We start from the raw sequence: 19,171 nt of genomic DNA, 5'->3' as shown, positions 1-19,171 counted from the left end.
GTACCGCCATTGAAACCTGGAGACTGGGTCTTTGTGAAGGTAATCAAGAAGAAAAACTGGATGAGTCCTAAGTGGTAAGGTCCATATCAGGTACTGCTAACTACACCCACTGCTGTAAAAAATTAAAGAAAGACAGATGTGGATACATAACACACACACTGTAAAAAGCAACACGTGCTATCAGAGTAAGGTGGAAGTATCAGTCACAGGTTGAAGGTGTGAGTGGAAGTCTGGCTACAAAGGGAGGCAGATCGTATAGAGATCTGTCTGTCTCAAACCAGTGAAGAAACAGAGAACACACTTGCACTGTTTAGACATGAGACTGATAGGACTCCTGCTTTGTCTGCAAATGTTGCTAACAGCAACTAGCAGTGCGCCTATTAGAAAAGAAAAGAAAAGAAAAGAAACGCGTCAGGCATTCAGGTAGTGTTAACTGAAGGGAGAACTTCATCATTCCAGTTTGACTGGTTAGATGCACTAGGGGAAGATGGAACTAAATTGGGAATCCACACACCTGACTACTACAGCACTGCGCCTAAATACATTTGTACCTCCACCATGTAACTGGGCTGGGGTAATAGCAAGCAGTGACAGTGATGGGTTAATGCAGCACACAGACAGAGAAGCAGATTTAAAATTGTCCGGAGCGGAACTGCATGCCCTTATACAGGCAAAAATGATAACAGGAAATGCAATCAAGTGACAGTGACAGTGACAAATCCTCGGAGTTCTGACACTGGTGTCTACTATACAGTGGGGCAAAAAAGTATTTAGTCAGCCACCAATTGTGCAAGTTCTCCCACTTAAAAAGATGAGAGAGGCCTGTAATTTTCATAATAGGTATACTGTACCTCAACTATGAGAGACAGAATGAGAAAAAAAAAATCAGCAAATCACATTGTCTGATTTTTAAAGAATTTATTTGCAAATTATGGTGGAAAATAAGTATTTGGTCAATAACAAAAGTTCATCTCAATACTTTGTTATATACCCTTTGTTGGCAATGACAGAGGTCAAACATTTTCTGTAAGTCTTCACAAGGTTTTCACACACTGTTGCTGGTATTTTGGCCCATTCCTCCATGCAGATCTCTAGAGCAGTGATGTTTTGGGGCTGTCGCTGGGCAACACAGACTTTCAACTCTCTCCAAAGATCTTCTATGGGGTTGCGATCTGGAGACTGGCTAGGCCACTCCAGGACCTTGAAATGCTTCTTACGAAGCCACTCCTTCGTTGCCTGGGCGGTGTGTTTGGGATCATTGTCATGCTGAAAGACCCAGCCACATTTCATCTTCAATGCCCTTGCTGATGGAAGGAGGTTTTCACTCAAAATCTCACGATACATGGCCCCATTCATTCTTTCCTTTACACGGATCAGTTGTCCTGGTCCCTTTGCAGAAAAACAGCCCCAAAGCATGATATTTCCACCCCCATGCTTCACAGTAGGTATGGTGTTCTTTGGATGCAACTCAGCATTCTTTCTCCTCCAAACACGACAAGTTGAGTTTTTACCAAAAAGTTCTATTTTGGTTTCATCTGACATTCTCCCAATCCTCTTCTGGATCATCCAAATGCTCTATAGCAAACTTCAGACGGGCCTGGACATGTACTGGCTTGAGCAGGGGGACACGCCTGGCACTGCAGGATTTGAGTCCCTGGCGGCGTAGTGTGTTACTGATGGTGGCCTTGGTTACTTTGGTCCCAGCTCTCTGCAGGTCATTCACTAGGTCCTCCCGTGTGGTTCTGGGATTTTTGCTCACCGTTCTTGTGATCATTTTGACCCCACGGGGTGAGATCTTGTGTGGAGCCCCAGATCGAGGGAGATTATCAGTGGTCTTGTATGTCTTCCATTTTCTAATAATTGCTCCCACAGTTGATTTCTTCACACCAAGCTGCTCACCTATTGCAGATTCAGTCTTCCCAGCCTGGTGCAGGTCTACAATTTTGTTTCTGGTGTCCTTTGACAGCTCTTTGGTCTTGGCCATAGTGGAGTTTGGAGTGTGACTGTTTGAGGTTGTGGACAGGTGTCTTTTATACTGATAACGAGTTCAAACATGTGCCATTAATACAGGTAACGAGTGGAGGACAGAGGAGCCTCTTAAAGAAGTTACAGGTCTGTGAGAGCCAGAAATCTTGCTTGTTTGTAGGTGACCAAATACTTATTTTACCAAGGAATTTACCAATTAATTCATGAAAAATTCTACAATGTGATTTCCTGGATTCTTTTCCCCCATTCTGTCTCTCATAGTTGAAGTGTACCTATGATGAAAATTACAGGCCTCTCTCATCTTTTTAAGTGGGAGAACTTGCACAATTGGTGGCTGACTAAATACTTTTTTGCCCCACTGTATTCGGGCCAGTATTGGGGGAAAAGATCCTCTCCATATATTTTCCATTGTAGTGAAAGGGAAGCGAGCTAAAGGGAGTGTACAGAATGTAGCACAGGCTCCAACTGAGAGTACGACCCCTGTGCCCCATGCTGAGAACAGAGGAGTAAGATTTTTGACTAACCTGACTATTGATGATGTCTTTGCTATAGAAACTGGAGACATTGGTCAGAATTTGTGGCTATCATGGATGAGGTACACAGCCCAGAGTCTAAATATGTCTAACTGTATTGCATGTGCAGCCGCTCGCCCTGCAATGACTACAGCACCGTTTAGGATAACTACTAATTCCAGTAAAGAGGGGTTGGTATGTGTGTTGAAGATGTTTGACAAAAAATACACCCCTACTACTACAATGTGTAGGAACATGGCAGCCTTGTTGACACGAGCAGGAAATAGTGTGCCTGAGCATGTGACTAGCTATGCTGCAAATTATTCCTGCTTCACCAGGACAAGTGATGCGGGGAGAAAAATGAAAAAGTTCCCTGCAGACTGGTGTCTAGACAGAACCAATGTAACAGAAAACAATGGTAACCTGAAAAGTGATCTGTTCCTAAACCAATCCACAGGTGTGACTGACATATGGTGGCTGTGCGGGGATAGGAAGCTTAGAGCTCGGCTGCCAGCTGACTGGGATGGTGAGTGTACGCTAGTCAATGTTATCTTACCTTTTACGGCTTTTGGAGTTGAACTCCTCCCTACACTTAACAAGCACACACATGGTCGTAGACAGAAAAGAGAATTGTCTGACACTCCCTCTGCATTTGAACCTGTATGGATTGATGCAATCGGGGTGCCATGTGGTGTTCCTAATGAGTTTAAGGCCAGAGGAGAAATATCTGCAGGCTGGACAGCTGTTATACCCTTCTTTGGGCCAATCACTGAGACGAGCAAAAACACTGCCTGGATTAATTATATGTATTATAATCAGCAGCGTTTTGCTAATTACACTAGGGACGCCGTAAAAGGATTGAAAGAGCAGCTACACTCAACTTCCCTTACTGCATGGCAAAATAGACTTGCGCTTGACATGTTGTTAGCTGAGAAAGGAGGCGTGTGTAAAATTTTTGGTACAAGTTGTTGCACCTACTGTACATCCCTCTCAACACAGCCCCTGACGGAAGTGTGACCATAGCACTGGAGAGTCTGACTTCTCTCTCTGAAGAGTTGGCCGAGAACGCAGGCGTTAACGACTGGACTGACTGGTGGGACAAACAGTTTGATAAATATGCAAGTTGGATTCAATCTGTTCTAGTCTCCCTCATCATAGGAGTGGTGGTCCTCAGCGTGGTGTTCTGCTGCTGCGTTCCTTTGCTGAGAGGCCTGCTGGAGCGATTCATCAGTCGTTCGGTCACAAAGACTCTCATTGCTGAAGCTGTAGAAGGAGAGTATGTGGATCTGCTGAGATTCAATCCCGGCAATGAGTACCATGATAGCTCTGTGTAAAGACTTGATGCACCGCCAATATCGATGGCACACACTCCTGGATGGGAGAACACCTTGCTTCAGTAGGGTGAGAGTTGAGAGGAACTATAAACACGCCTCAGGATTAACACTGTGTAATATCCATTGCATTCATTACTATTGGTATGGCAGAAGATGGGGTTGTCACTGCACGTCAGGTTGGCCAAACCTAAGTGATGGACAATATCTGATCATACTGCTAAACAGCGATGTGTTATCTGTAATTACCATCAAATCGTGCTCCTGTATAAGAATGACTAATTACTGTTTGACATGTCCTTCTGTGATCTCGGCCTTTCGAATTGTTTGTGGCTTTGTGAAAATACAGGAAACTTATTTGTTGAAGTGACATTATATTCAATGAATGCTTTGTAATTGTGAAGAGTTTAAACAGGAGGGAAATGATGGAGAAATACTTGTTAAACTCTTGTCTATATTTGACCCTGCTTGACCCAATGTGACAGACAACTTGTGAGACTGTCTTGTTTGCTGAATTTGTCATTTGCATGTGCTTACAGAAGCAAGATTGTGAAAAGTCTGTATAAGGAGATGAGACACATAAGGGCATGTACTATGACAACTTGTCATCTAGCACTGGGTGTGACTTTTGTATCCAGAGTTGTAAAAGACTGTGATTAACATAATTCTGCGGAGATCTGCAGAAACAGCCTTACAACCTGTGACTGTGTATGATTCTCCCCTTGCTGCAAGTAAAAGATAATTGATCAAACGTAACTCTCTCTGGTGTTTCTTTCTCTCTGAAGGTTTGGAAAGACTCTATGTAACAGCATAGATTTTTTCTGACAGAGCGGACATACTCTTAGTTATTGTCCTCAGTGACTTTAACAAAGGACACCTCAACCATGAGCTTCCTTAATACAAACAGTTCATTAAATGTCCAGCCAGACAGAGGAATGTTTTGGATCACTGTTACACCACAGTCAGCGGTGCTTATCATGCCATCTCCCGTGCTGCACTGGGCCATTCTGACCAGTCATGGTCCATCTGATTCCTGCATACAGGCAGAAAGTAAAGCTCTGCAAACCTGTAGGACGTTTAAGAAGTGGACCAGTGAGGCTGTGGAGGATCTTCAAGATCTCTGGGCTCTGGACTGTACTAACTGGGACGCTTTCAGGTCTGTTACAAACAGTCAGGATGAGTACACAGAGGCTGTGACGTCATACATCAGTTTCTGTGAGGAGTGCTGTGTACCATCACGCACCAGGGTGAGTTATAACAATGACAAGCCCTGGTTCACAGCCAAACTCAGAGAGTTAAGGTCAAAGGACAAGTTTAGCAAGGCGGTGAGAGAAGCTAAACAACAATACTCTGAGAAACTCCAACATCAGTTCCCTCTCAGGTCTAGTCGTGCACTTTCTGACGCCATAGTACCTGCTGGTCACAGTTACATCCCCAAAAATCAGGAGCACAATCTAACAATAGCTTTAAACAATCAGGACTGGGTCAATATCTTATCCTGTCAGGACCTCAGCACAAGCTGTGATCTGTTCCATTCTTCTGTTAAAACCACCATGTCTCCATTCCTGAGGAAGGGAGGCCATAAGAAAAGAAGGCACCACCTTCCATGGATAAATGACAACTGTAAACATCTCATGGCACACAGAGACCGGCTTCTAAAAAAATCCTTGAAGTCTGGACTAACCACTGATGGACAAAACTTTACCTCCATGAGAAATAAGGTCATTCAGACCCAAACGTCAACACATTACTGGGTCTACAGAAACAGAACTTTAACAAAGGCCTAGAACTTAAATTTGGTGATATCATGGTGTCTGAACCAACCACCCTTACCATTAAACTAAATGAATATTTCCTAAACTCTATATTAGAAATCTCCCAGCATTTTCTACATTCTAACACCGCTCAGCTTACTAGTGACAGTCTCAACACTGTTGCGCCTGTGACCACTGGATCAGCAGTTGTTGTCATTAAGCATCTGAGCAGTAGCCCCACCAGGGTCGTGTCCATGGCCCCTGGCATGGCAGGTGAATTGTCCCCTCTGACTGCTGACTCATTATTTGAGATAAAGGAAATATCAATGTATGATGTTTTAAATATCATCTCACTTCTGAAATCATCCAAAACCAGAGATGACTTTGGCCTTGACACTAGCTTTCTAAAACTCAATAAAACCTCCTTAGCTCAGCCTATCACTCATCTAATTAATTTATCCATCAACCAGGCAGCTGTGCCCTCAGCTTGGAAGGTGGCAACGGTAACCCCTGTGTTTAAATCTGGGGACAAAACTGACCCTGCCAACTATAGGCCAATAAGCATCCTCCCTATAACCTCCAAGATAATTGAAAAATGGGTTGCTAACTCTATAACCAAACACCTAACCAAGATTGGCCCTTCTTTACACCCCATGCAGTTTGGTTTCCGCCCTAACCATTCCACTGAAACAGCTGTCTGTGTCTTCACTGAAAAGGTCAAACTCTATCTTGACAAGTATGCATGTGTTGGTGCTATTTTTATTGATTTTAAAAGGGCTTTCGACACTGTTGACCATAAGATTCTGCTAACCAGACTTTCTGCCTTTAACTTTTCTGGTCAAGCTACTGCTTGGGTCAAATCCTACCTGTCAAGCAGGACACAGTGTGTCCAAGTGACAGGTGAAAAATCCCCATACCTGCTCTGCCCAGTAGGGGTCCCCCAAGGGTCAATCCTTGGTCCATTACTCTTCTCTCTTTATGTGAACGATCTACCCAATGTCTGCAATAACATCGACACCCTGATGTACGCTGATGATACAGTAATCCTAACCTATGCTAAAACCTCACAAGAAGCTGCCCAAAAGCTATCATCTGCCTTAAACAAAATACAGGAATGGTTAACTATCTCTTTTGATGGTGAAGGAATTTAAATACCTTGGTGTCACCCTGGACTCTTCACTATTATTTAAAAGCCATGTTAAAAATACTGTGAAAACCATTAACTTTAATCTATATAACTTCAAACAAATCAGATCCTCCTTGACAGATAGTGGAGCGCTCACGTTCCTACACTCCATGATTTTTTCTCACATTGATTACTGTATCACCACCTGGTCCTATACTAGTGCATCCACCATCAGACTTATTGAAGCTTGTTATAAAAAAGCCCTGAAGGTCCTGGACAAAAAACCCCTCTCCTATCATCATTGCAATATCCTTGACAAATATAATTTTCTAAGCTTTATCAATCACAGGAACTTCAAGTCGGCCTGTCCCATCTACAAAGTCCTGCATGGCCTGGCACCCCCTCCACTAAACACCTTTATCACACAAAAGTCTATCCGTGGCTCTACTTCTCATATGACCAGAGCCACTGATAGAGGCGACTGTGAACTCGCTTTCAGACGGACATCTTTTGCCCAAAATGTCTTGTCTGTTAAAGGATGTGTGATATGGAATAGAATCCCACCCTCAATAAGGGAATGCCCAAGCCTGGTAACCTTCAAATCCTCGTTGAAATCATGGTTAAGGGAAAACCAGACTTGTGAGCATCAGTAATGTAAGTTATAAATTCCACCCCGTCTTACTTCCCATATACTCACTCTCATATACCCCAATAAGAGTCATGACCCGGTTTCTGCATTGCTGCAACCCTCCAGTCCACCTCTACATCTCCCACAGTCCCACATTTTGCAATGAGCTGTCCAGCTGTTTGTTGTTGCTGTTTGCTTGTCTGTTTGTTTCTCATTACTGTTTGTTTGATTACTGTGTGGCGATGTTGTGTCTTTTGTTTGTTTTTAAATGTACTTGGGGACAACGGATGGAAACTAGCCTTTGGCTACACTCCGGCTTGCTTACATTATATTCCTGGTGAATAAATGTTCATGAGCATGCATTGTCCCTCCCAAATAAAAGAATTAAAAAAAAAAAAAAGTTGTTTTTAGTGCCAAACGGAACCGGCTGTCTGATAAAAACTGAGAGACTGCTCATGTGTCGAGTCAACAAGCGATTCTGCCCGGCATCTAGTTCTAGTGCCTAAGTGTTAGCGCCTCTGAAGTTCCTGTGATGTTGACCAAAAATGTCAGCTTTTGTTCTTGAGAAAATAAAACTTGAGTTGAGAGGCATATTTCTGCTGGCATTTGAATTGTATTTTGTTTCATTTACACCATATGTTGATTTATTTAACGCTGAGTCAAATGAGTATAATGAGTATAAGTAGTTGCTAAAGCTACTTTTTTTAGCAGTAGTTTTACAAACTACATTTCTCCAGGGGTAGAAATGTAGTTTGTTCAAACTACTGCCAGGCTGAACTACATGTAGTTTTACAAGCTACGCTTGCAAAGTAGCTTCCCCAACACTGGTTGCTGCTGCCTGGAGTTGGGCCCACTCCATAAATGACCTGCGCCTGGCTAACCTGTCATTTTGAAAGACAATGGAGCAGACCTGACACCTCCCCTGTCACACACTTCTTGAGCTCCAGCCCAGGATCACGACCTCAGCATGGGCCCCCGCTTTCCACCAGAGCCTACCTCTGTGCCCCCCCTACCAGAAGGACACCTCTCTCCCCCTGACCCACAGTGACACCTCTCTCAATCCTGGAGAGGGATGTCAACAGACTTTTTAGAGACAGAACCCCTGCAAAGTATCCGGTCCTGATTGTCTGTGCCGATCAGCTTTCTCCGGTGTTCACCAACGTTTTCATCACCTCATTGGAGACATACCACATGCCAGCCTGCTTCAAGTCCTCAACCATCATCCCCATCCCCAAAAAAACAAGGACCGTATGACTTAATGACTACAGACCCATAGCCCTGACCTCTGTGGCGATGAAGTCCTTTGAGCACCTTGTTCTGTCCTACTAAAAAACCGGAAGACAGTTGAAGAAATCACAGAGTCATCCTCACTTCCTCCATCACCATCTGGTACGCTGCTGCCACTGCCAGGGACAAGGGCAGACACCAGCATATCATTCGCTCTGCTGAGAGGGCGGTCAGCTGCAATCTGCCACCCCTCCAGGACCTGCACACCTCAAGGTCCCTGAGACGTGCAGGTAAGATAGCTGCCGACCCCTCCCATCCCAGACACAATCTCTTTGAGACTCTCCCGTCCGGCAGGCGGCTGTCAGGACCAAAACCTCTCACCATAAGAACAGGGTTTTTTTTGCAATTTGCCTCATCAACAAGGCTCATGACCCCAACTGACACCGACCCTCCTCCCTCCCCATTCACTTACGTTACATTAAAGTTTTAGCCACTGACACCCTTATTTTGCACATTGCAATATCAGTATCTACTGCGAACTGGCACAATCTAGGTCAAACTTTTTGCACTACTGGACAAATCTGGACAGTCTTCACCTACTTTAAAATCGGTCACACTCTATTATATTTATATTCACACTCTATTTATATTTATATAGTTTTATTATGTCCGTTCTTTGTTGTTTTGCACCTACAGACTACAGCAAATTCCTTGTATGTGTAAACTTACTTGGCAGTTAAAGCAATTCTGATTCTGATAAAAGACCGTTCAAAATCATTACTGACTTCTCTACAATTGTACACTACACAATAAATTGCACCAAATCCACTATTCTACCATTGACCAAAGACGCCTGGGACTCTGCATCCCACTTCACACTGGCAATATCAAGTATTTAGGCAGTAATATTTCCTCCAGGCTGTCAGAACTGTTCAACCTAAATTACAGCCCTCTGCTGAAAAATATAGAAGATGATTTAAATTGCTGGACCAGATTACCACTCACTCTCACTGGAGGTATTGCAACAGTTAAAATGAAAACTTTATTAATTATTAATTAATTAATTAATTAATTAATTAATTCATAGTTTAATTAATTAATTAATTAATTAATTAACAATTTAATTAAATATTAATTAAATTATTAATTAATTATTCTTGCTGCTCCCCATTACGTCCACTGACAAATGATTCAAAACAATAAATTCACTAACAACTCAATTTTACAGGAAAAACAAAAAAAATGAGAATCTCAGTTGCAAAATGCAAAATGAGCATTTGAGGTGGCCTCAAAACTTTCTGTACTATTTTCTGTCAAATCAATTGCAATATTTATTCAAATGGATTCAAAAGGAAACACACAATAACCAATGGTTAGATTTAGAAAAAATCAGTGTAAAACCAATTCACTTGCAGATCTCCCCTTCCTACCACTCAATCAATCAAGGAACAGGACTATTGTAAGAACATCACTATCTGCTGAAAAACATAAAATCACCAGCTCATCACTGGCACCAAGTAGATACACCCCAATTTGGCATAATTCAGACTTCCAGCTACACAACACCCCCTTTTACTTTTCATCATGGCAACAAAAGGGAATCACCTGCATCACCTATTCCAAAACAACCAATTCATATCATTCAACACAATAATCCAGAATTACGGGGTTGGGAGAGACCAGTTCCTCCACTACCAACAATTAAAATCCATAATCAATTCTAAAATTAACATAACCAACAGCACACTACAACCCTCTCAGTTTTAGGAAAAATAACAAACTAAAAAAAAAAAAAAAATCTCAAAACTTTATAAATGTATATCCTAGTCAGATATCTCCATGACACATTCACAAATGGGAAAACTTGGCTCTGCCTCCCAACCCTGACTTCTGGATAAAGATCAATAAAAACATCTTCTCCATTACAGCTCTCACAAATTTACAATTTACACAATATAAAACTATCCACAGAATGCACGTCACCCAAGGGAAATTGTTTGAAATGGGATTAGCAAACAGATATCTGTTCACAATGCACTTTGGCTAGCACAGACTATTATTTTCACACCACTTGGACCTGCCAACCACTTCATTAATTCTGGATAACAGTCAGCGAAAAACTCTCCTCTATCTTAGGCTTAAGAGTCCCACCGTCCCAATTGCTTTGCTTGCTGGGGGACTTGACACAAGTCACTATACAGAAACCCATTACTCATTTCTCTAACTATCGCCAAGAAATTAATCTTTCAAAACTGGAAATCGAAAACATCTTGCCATTTGACTCACTGGAACAACTTACTGACAGAATATATCTCAACAGAAAGAATAACAGCCTGCAAAAAACAATATATCAGTCTTTAATGAAACATGGAATACATTCCTAAATTATCTAAAACCCAACCACAATCCAACCCAAAATCAAAGCCACGTACATGACCATATGTACCCCCCATGACTAACAAACATACTGTAATTCCTTAATCTCTGCATCTACCTCATCTCCTCTAACCCACCTTCACCTATCAACACCTATCATTTTACATACACATATTAGCCATTACACATACACCATGATTATTATTATTATTATTATTATTATTATGTATTTGTTTCCTGAGACACATGCACGGCAACATTACACATTCACCCAGCGACATACATAGTATCTTTCCTTCTATTTCTCCCCTCCCCGTTTTCCTACTAATGTAATGCTAATCAAATCTAATCAAATATCCACCCTCGCTGTTATTTATATCATTATTGTTGTAGTATTATTATTAAGTATTATGATGTTTATATATATATATATATATATATATATATATATATATATATATATATATATATAAAAACATACATACATACATATATATAGCAATATTTGTCCTCTGCCTGCCGTCTCTATTGATTATATAACTTTTTGTTCTTTTTATTATTATCGTTGCTGTTACTGTTGTTTTTGTCATCATCTTGGTGATGGTGAAAATTAATTATATAGTTATATATAGGTAATTATATAGTCTTTTTTTCCCCAAGGAATGAGAGTGCATCTGAAAGTTGCTGGGAGGAAGGCTCTGACACCAAACAGCAGCTCAGAATAACCAGCCTTTTTGGTGACCTTAGGTGGTGTCCTGGAAAAGGTGCCGTCTGGGGACTCCATAGTTCTTCTGGGAGACTTCATTCTTCACATGGGTAACAATGTAAAAACCTGGAGAGGTAGATTGGGAGGAACGACCTGCCTGATTCGAGCCTGCGTGGTTCTTTGTTATTGGACTTGAACGTCATGTTCGAGCATAAGGTGGTCCATAAGTTTACTTGGTACCAGGCAACGTTAGGCCAAAGGTCAATGATCGACTTTGTGGATGCATCATCTGATCCGCGGACGTATGTCTTGGACACTCAGGTGAAGAGAGGAGCAGAGCTGTCAACTAATCACCACCTGGTGGTGAGTTGGATCAGATGGTGTGGGAGGCTGTCGGACAGACCAAGTAAACCGAAACGAGTAGTGAGGGTGAACCTGGAATGTCTGGTGGAGGGTCCAGTCCCATCGGGTCTTCAACTCCCATCTCCAAAAGAACTTTTTGCACATTCCAGGGAAGGTTGGGGATGTAGAATCCAAGTGGGTTCAAAGCATTTGTTGTAGAGGCGGCTGCTAGGAGCTGTGGTCAGAAGGTCATTGGTGCCTGTCGTGGCGGTAAACCAAGAACTCGTTGGTGGACACTGGGAGTCAGGGAGGCCGTCAAGCTGAAGAAGGAGGCCTTTCGGGCTTGGTTGGCCCAGGGGTCTTCTGAAGTAGCAGACAGGTACCGAGAGGCCGGAAGAGGTCGCTGAAGCAAAAACTTGGTTGTGGGAGGAGTTCCAGGAGGCTATGGAGAAGGACTCAGCCTCGAGGAGGTTCTGGCAAACCATCAGGAGACTCAGGAAAGGAAAACAGGGCTTAGGATATTACGACTGGGGATATTGTTGAGGCGGTGGAAAATGCACTTTGAGGAGCTCCTGAATCCAAATAACACGTCCTCTGAAGTAGAGGCAGAGTCTGAAGACTCAGGGGAATACTCATCCATATCACTGGCAGAGGTCGCTGGGGTAGTCAAGAAGCTCCCCAGTGGCAAGGTGCCAGGGGTGGACAAGATTTGCCCTGAGATCCTGAAGACTCTGGACATTGTTGGGCTGTCTTAGTTGACACGCCTCTTCAGTGTCGCGTGGAGGTCTGGAACAGTACCTTTGAAGCTAGAGTTGTGAGGCCGAGGAGTTCCCGTGATAATTACAGAATCACGTGCGACCACAGTCATACTTATGTGTTATAAACACAACAACAAGAAGTGTTCCCAACCAAAGAATTAGAAGAAGTGCTTGGATTTGTCTCTTTTTTTAGATTTTTGTGCTGGCGTCAACAAATTAACCAGATGTGATGTTGTTGTTTCGGTGTCTGACTTCCTGCCTTGTGTATCTGCTATGGAAGGGTCCGGACTGCCGGAGCTGCAACGGAGTAGATACGCAATGCAGTGGAAGTAAACACATAGACTAGAGTGAAACCTATCAGCTCCGCTGCCATGACGGGGCGGAGACGGACCAAACACGGATCTGGTGGAATTTGGGGTTAGCCTGCTGCCTGCGTGACCCGACCCCGGATAAGTGGAAGATGGATGGATTATTTATTAATTTATCAATTAATTAATTAATTTTCTTTCTAGTTTTGTCTTGTCTTACTGTCTCCATTCTTTTTTTAATGTATTTTTATGTCTTTCCTATGATGTCTCTCGTGTTGCATCACTTAATAATAAAAAAAAGAATAAACTGATCTACACACCAAAATTGACAACAAAGACTAATGCTGCATTCCATTGCAAGTCGGAAGTCAGTATTTCCAAATCGGTATTCCAGACGTCCATTCTAAAAGCTCCTTGTCGGAGGTAGTGTTTTCAGAGCTCCGAGTGCAATGGTATGCAGCATAAGAGACAAGTTAATGAAAAAAGGCTCAACACTTTACAGTTAATATCTGTTTTGCACTTCTGTTAAAATCATCAGCACAATCTCAACACGTATTTTCCCCTCTCTCAAGGTTTAGTTCAACCACTTTTTGCCATTTGTCTTTTACATATATCATTTGTTTCTTTGCAAATTCATTATTGCACATTGTTAAAAAATTGTAAAGACCGAAATAATTACTACTATCTATATATTTATGTACCAATATAATCACCATTGCTCAGTTGCAGTCTTTTGTTACACAATAAGTGCTAAATAAAACTTTTGGAGGTATACATTGGTACTAAATTTGGAGAACAACTCATTCTATTGGTGTAACAAACACAGTTCCGTGGAAGCAGGCATACTAAACAACCACTGCAACCTGCATTACGAGTAAAGCCGGCACAAAAGCCTTTCCAGCATGTTGGAATGTTTCATTTTAGTCATTGTCAACACAAGAAGCCTTTCATTACAGCCATTTATTACAAAGTTTACAACATTTACAAAAATGTCAGTGCAATAGTGGACACTGAAATGCCACTCATTTTTAAGAGGAGGGAATTTGCCTTGGTGTCTGGTGCATAAAAAGAGGCTTGTTGATGAGACCAGCTGCAGATGATAATAAAGGGCAGGGTGGTAATTCATCACTGGGGGTGGCTGGACTTGAATTCTGGTCCTAAAAAGACAAAGATGTGACAAGGAAGTAAGTTAGGTCAGACACATTGTTTTCAGTAGAACATGTTAGCACTGTGTTTACTATGCAGTGTGAAAAATAATATGAACAGGCTAAGATATCTACAGTGAACACTAGTATTTTTAATGTTTTTTGTAAAGCTTTCTGTACATGTATGATATGATTATTAAGATCTTTAATTTTAATATTACAGACAGGACTTTTTCATTATTCATTATTTCATTATTTCACTCTGATGATGTCAGTACTCATAATACATACATCACAGTGCCACCTGCCCTCTTTCAGGAGGAAAGTAATGAACAGTGTACAAAAATAATGATTCTATATTGTCATATAGCGAAAACATGGACTGCAGAGAAAAACGTGTTCATCAGACAGCCACATGGTTTTCACAGGGCACACGATTTAAATCTGTAGGGCAAGTTAATTAAAGTACGAGTAAGTTTGAAATATTCCAGGGGGCGCTATGGAGCCATCTTTTCACTTAACACAGTATTGATGCATAGACGTATTCAGGGCCAGCCCCTCTACATGTGTGACCAATTTGGTGAAGATGGGAAATTATATGTAGAAGTTATAAGGACTTCCTGCTTATGGCGAAGGATCGAAATTGACCGCACTGCTACGCCCACCAGGAATCACGTAGGCGAAAGCTTTTTACAACTATTCATCATCAAGGTATGAGGATGAGACTAAGTGACTGTGAAGTCTGTGGCGTTAAATCTGTAGGACAAGATAATTAATGTACGAGGCTTAGAAATGGGTGAAAGTCGCGGGGAAATCTCAAATTTGAACCAAAATGGCAGACTTCCTGTTCAACTGAGGGTATGGGTCCAACAGGGTTTTTTGTGCGTATGGTCATGATACATAAGTGTACCGAATTTCGTTCATGTATGCGCATGTAGGAGGCGGGGTTTCAAGTTTGAAATATTCCAGGGGGCGCTATGAAGCCATTTTTTTACTTAAAAGGCCCAGACCCATATCAAATATCAATGGACGTGACTCGTGATGTGTGTGCAAAATTTGGTGTCTGTAGGTGTTTGTCTGTATGTACACAATGGGAACAGCCGTAAGGGGCTCATCAAAATTGACGCACCGCCACGCCCACCAGGTATATAGTAGGGGAAAGCTTTTGACAAGGTGTCATCATCAATGTCTCAGGATGATACTTAGTGAGTGTGAAGTCTGTGGCGTTAAATCTGTAGGACTAGTTAAATAAAGTACGAGGCATAGAAATGAAAAAAAAAATGATTGGGAAAAGCCATAAGGGGGGCGTTAGGGGGTGCTACTGAGCTATCGTGCTGCGCATGAGGGCAGTTGTGGTATGGAATTAACACACTCATGGGTTAGAAGCTATGGGCCAAATCTGGTGAGTCTGCGAACTTCCTAAAGTCCCGAAAAAAGCGTCGGAAAAATGAAATTTGCCGCACGCCATTCAAGATAGCTGACTTCCTGTTGCAGCTAAAATTCTGACAAAAATAATCCCAGCCTAAATCCTTGAGACCCATGATTCCTGTAAATTTTAAGACGATCTGAGAAAAAGTTCGCGGGGACAAAACATCGTTAGGTGGCGCTATGGAGTCCCCTCGCTATGGAGTCCCCTGGCTACACCCACCCCCAATCATGTTGAAATCAGATAGTGGCGCGCACATGTGACGTATGGTCCGAGTTTGGTGAGTTTTGGGGTATGTTCAGGCCTCCAAATATGCAATCTCGTTGAAGGAAGAAAAAAAAGAATAATAATCCTTACAAATACAATAGGTCCTCGCACGAGATTCGTGCTTGGGCGCTTATAATCCTTATAGATACAATAGGTCCTTGCACGAGATTCGTGCTCGGGCCCTAATAATAATCCTTACAGATACAATAGGTCCTTGCACGAGATTCGTGCTTGGGCGCTAATAATCCTTACAGATACAATAGGTCCTTGCACGAGATTCGTGCTCGGGCCCTAATAATAATCCTTACAGATACAATAGGTCCTCACATGAGATTCGTGCTCAGGCCCTAATAATCGTTCGAAAAACAACAGGGACCTCGCAGGTTTCCTGCTCGGGCCCTAATAAAAAATCCTTACAGATACAATAGGTCCTCGCACGAGATTCGTGCTCGGGCCCTAATAATAATCCTTACAGATACAATAGGTCCTCGCACGAGATTCGTGCTCGGGCCCTAATAATCATTCGAAAAACAATAGGGACCTCGCAGGTTTCCTGCTCAGGCCCTAATAAAAAATCCTTACAGATACAATAGGTCCTCGCACGAGATTCGTGCTCGGGCCCTAATAATCATTCGAAAAACAATAGGGACCTCGCAGGTTTCCTGCTCGGGCCCTAATAATAACAAATAACAAAAAATAATCATTACAAAAACAAATAACAAAAAAATAATCATTACAAAAACAATAGGGAACTTGCAGGTTTCCTGCTCGGGCCCTAATGATCTGCAGGTTTACCTGGTGCTGAGCACTCATGTTGACCCTCCTCAATAACCTCCTCTTCTGTTCATTGAGCAGGCTATCAATTTTCCTCATGGGTGGGGGGTACAACTCATCTGAGGAGTTAAAGTAGTTGAACACTTATTAACATTTAAGTCTCACATTTTACTCACTGTCTATTACAGTTTTTCTCCATTGCTAAAACACAAAACCCAGTACTCTAAACCAAATGACCAGTTGCCTAAACACATTTAGTAAAACTACCCCCCATTTGCCACAACCACAAACACAATTCAACTGTAGACACTGTTCACAAAACCCATCCCCTTTTTCTCAAAACTCTAAACACATTTTGCCTTGCTAAAACACATTTTGCATATATCTCTGCTCCAATATGCATTGTGAAGCTCATGTGATGCAAAATGCCACCCACAGTCAGCAAAACTTGAACACAATGAACATACCTGGTGTCATTCAGTAAACACAACGACTCGTAATTGAAAACACCTGTTGCAAATGATGTGACCACACCTATATAAGTCAGTGCAGTTTGCTGAAGGTTCCAAACAAAAATGGATGATCAAGGCAGAAGAAGAGGAGTTCGTGTCAGAGGAGGGAGAGGAGCAGGCCAAGGAGGGAGAGGAGCGGGCCGAGGAGTGGGCCAAAGAGGGCGAGAAGCAGTCCAAAGAGGAGCAGGCCAAGGAGGGAGAGGAGAAGGAGGGTGAGCAAGACAACGCATTTTCATTACAGATGAAATGAGAGCAACAGTCATTGACCACGTCATTGTCCACGGCATGACAATGACCGAAGCGGGACAACGAGTCCAACCAAACCTCAGCAGATTCTCAGTGGCCACCATTATTCGGGCCTTCGGAGAACACAACAGGTACTGTATGTAGTAGTTTTTTAGTCACTACACTAGATGTTTACAGTATACAGTAGTATAGTGGAGTGCACCTACATACAGACAAGTGCAATCATGGTTACAGTAAAAGTGTGTACTGCAAGGACCATTTCTGACCAAATTACTGTATGTTTGTTTCTCTAGAGTTGAAAGATTGCCATGTGCAGGTGGGAGGGCTTCCAGATTCACACCAGCCCAAGACGTCCTCATTGTGGATATGGTTCGGGAGAACAATGTGGTGAGACTATGGGAGATACGGGAGAGGATCATTGGTGACAATTTGAACTTTCCGACCATTGACAATGTCAGCCTGACAACCATAGACAGAGTCCTCAAGCGCCAGAGAGTACGCATGAAGCAGGCCTATAGGGTACCCTTTGAGCGCAACTCTGACAGAATAAAACACCTCCGTCACCAGTATGTGCAAGTAAGCACAGTACAATCCATGTACACGGTGGCCTACAGTACTTTACATACAATACTATACTATCGTACTGTAATGTGCTGTATTGACTGTCTTTCTGAACACCTGAAAACGCTATTTGTTTCCACAGAGGATCTTCGAGTTGGAGTCCATGGCCAGACCCCATGAATTTATATTTGTGGATGAGGCTGGCTTCAACCTCACAAAAAGGAGGAGGAGAGGCCGTAACATCATAGGACGGAGAGCTATCGTTGATGTGCCCGGCCAACGTGGAGGAAACATCACTCTCTGCGCTGCCATGAATTCTAGAGGGCTTCTCCACCGGCATGCTGAACTCGGTGCCTACAACACTGAGCGTCTCCTCACCTTCCTAGGAGAGCTCAGAGATCTTTTGCATGACCATGACCACCCGAATGCTGGGCCAGCTGATCACCACGACCAGCAGAATCCTGGGCCAGGTGATCTTCCCATATATGTCATCCTCTGGGACAATGTTAGTTTCCATCGCAGCATCCAGGTCAGAGAGTGGTTTAACATCAACCAGCAATTTATTAATGTGTGTCTGCCACCCTACTCTCCATTCCTAAACCCAATAGAAGAGTTCTTCTCATCATGGCGTTGGAAGGTCTATGACCGCCAACCTTACACCAGAGAGAACCTTCTCAGGGTCCTGGCCTGTGATGATGTGGCTGTGGAGGCGTTCCAAGGCTGGGTGCGGCATGCCAGGGCATTCTTCCCACGTTGTTTGGCTATGGACAATATTGCCTGTGATGTTAATGAGGTCCTGTCGCCCGACCCAGCCCGACGACATGATGTCGCCCAATGATTTCAGTGTCAACATACTGTACAACATACTGTGTCAATTTACATGTACAACATACTGTAATAAAAGAAATCACACCCTGAACATTGTGTTTTCAATTGTTACTGTACTGTAGTATCTATTGTGTGTAATGGATCCTCCATGGAGTTTACAGTACTCATTTTTGCATTGAGTTGTGATATAGCTGCATTTTCTGCATTATGTAACTATTCCCATGAAACGCACAAATCTATAGTAAATGCCCAATACATATTTGAGAATAAATAAGGGTTGCTCAAATGCATCCTGGCAGTTGTGAAACTGTAAAAAGAACAGTCTCACACTCTGAAAATTGTGTTTTCAATTTTTTTG

General features: G+C 42.5%; 1 protein-coding gene across 1 annotated transcript in view; it reads right to left on the bottom strand.

Annotated features, from left to right (window-relative positions):
* Positions 1-14,005: 14,005 nt before the first annotated feature.
* prr12b (proline rich 12b) overlaps positions 14,006-19,171 on the bottom strand; it is a 60,312-nt gene continuing 55,146 nt past the window's right edge. The window contains 2 exon segments of the mRNA XM_084370938.1: positions 14,006-14,211; positions 16,688-16,785. Of these exon segments, the coding sequence (XP_084227064.1) occupies positions 14,083-14,211; positions 16,688-16,785 (227 nt within the window). The 3' untranslated portion in view covers positions 14,006-14,082.

Source organism: Pagrus pagrus, assembly GCF_965226575.1.
Source record: "Pagrus pagrus genome assembly, chromosome: 13".
Taxonomy (NCBI): Eukaryota; Metazoa; Chordata; class Actinopteri; order Spariformes; family Sparidae; genus Pagrus; species Pagrus pagrus.
This window is presented reverse-complemented; position numbering and strand designations above follow the sequence as displayed.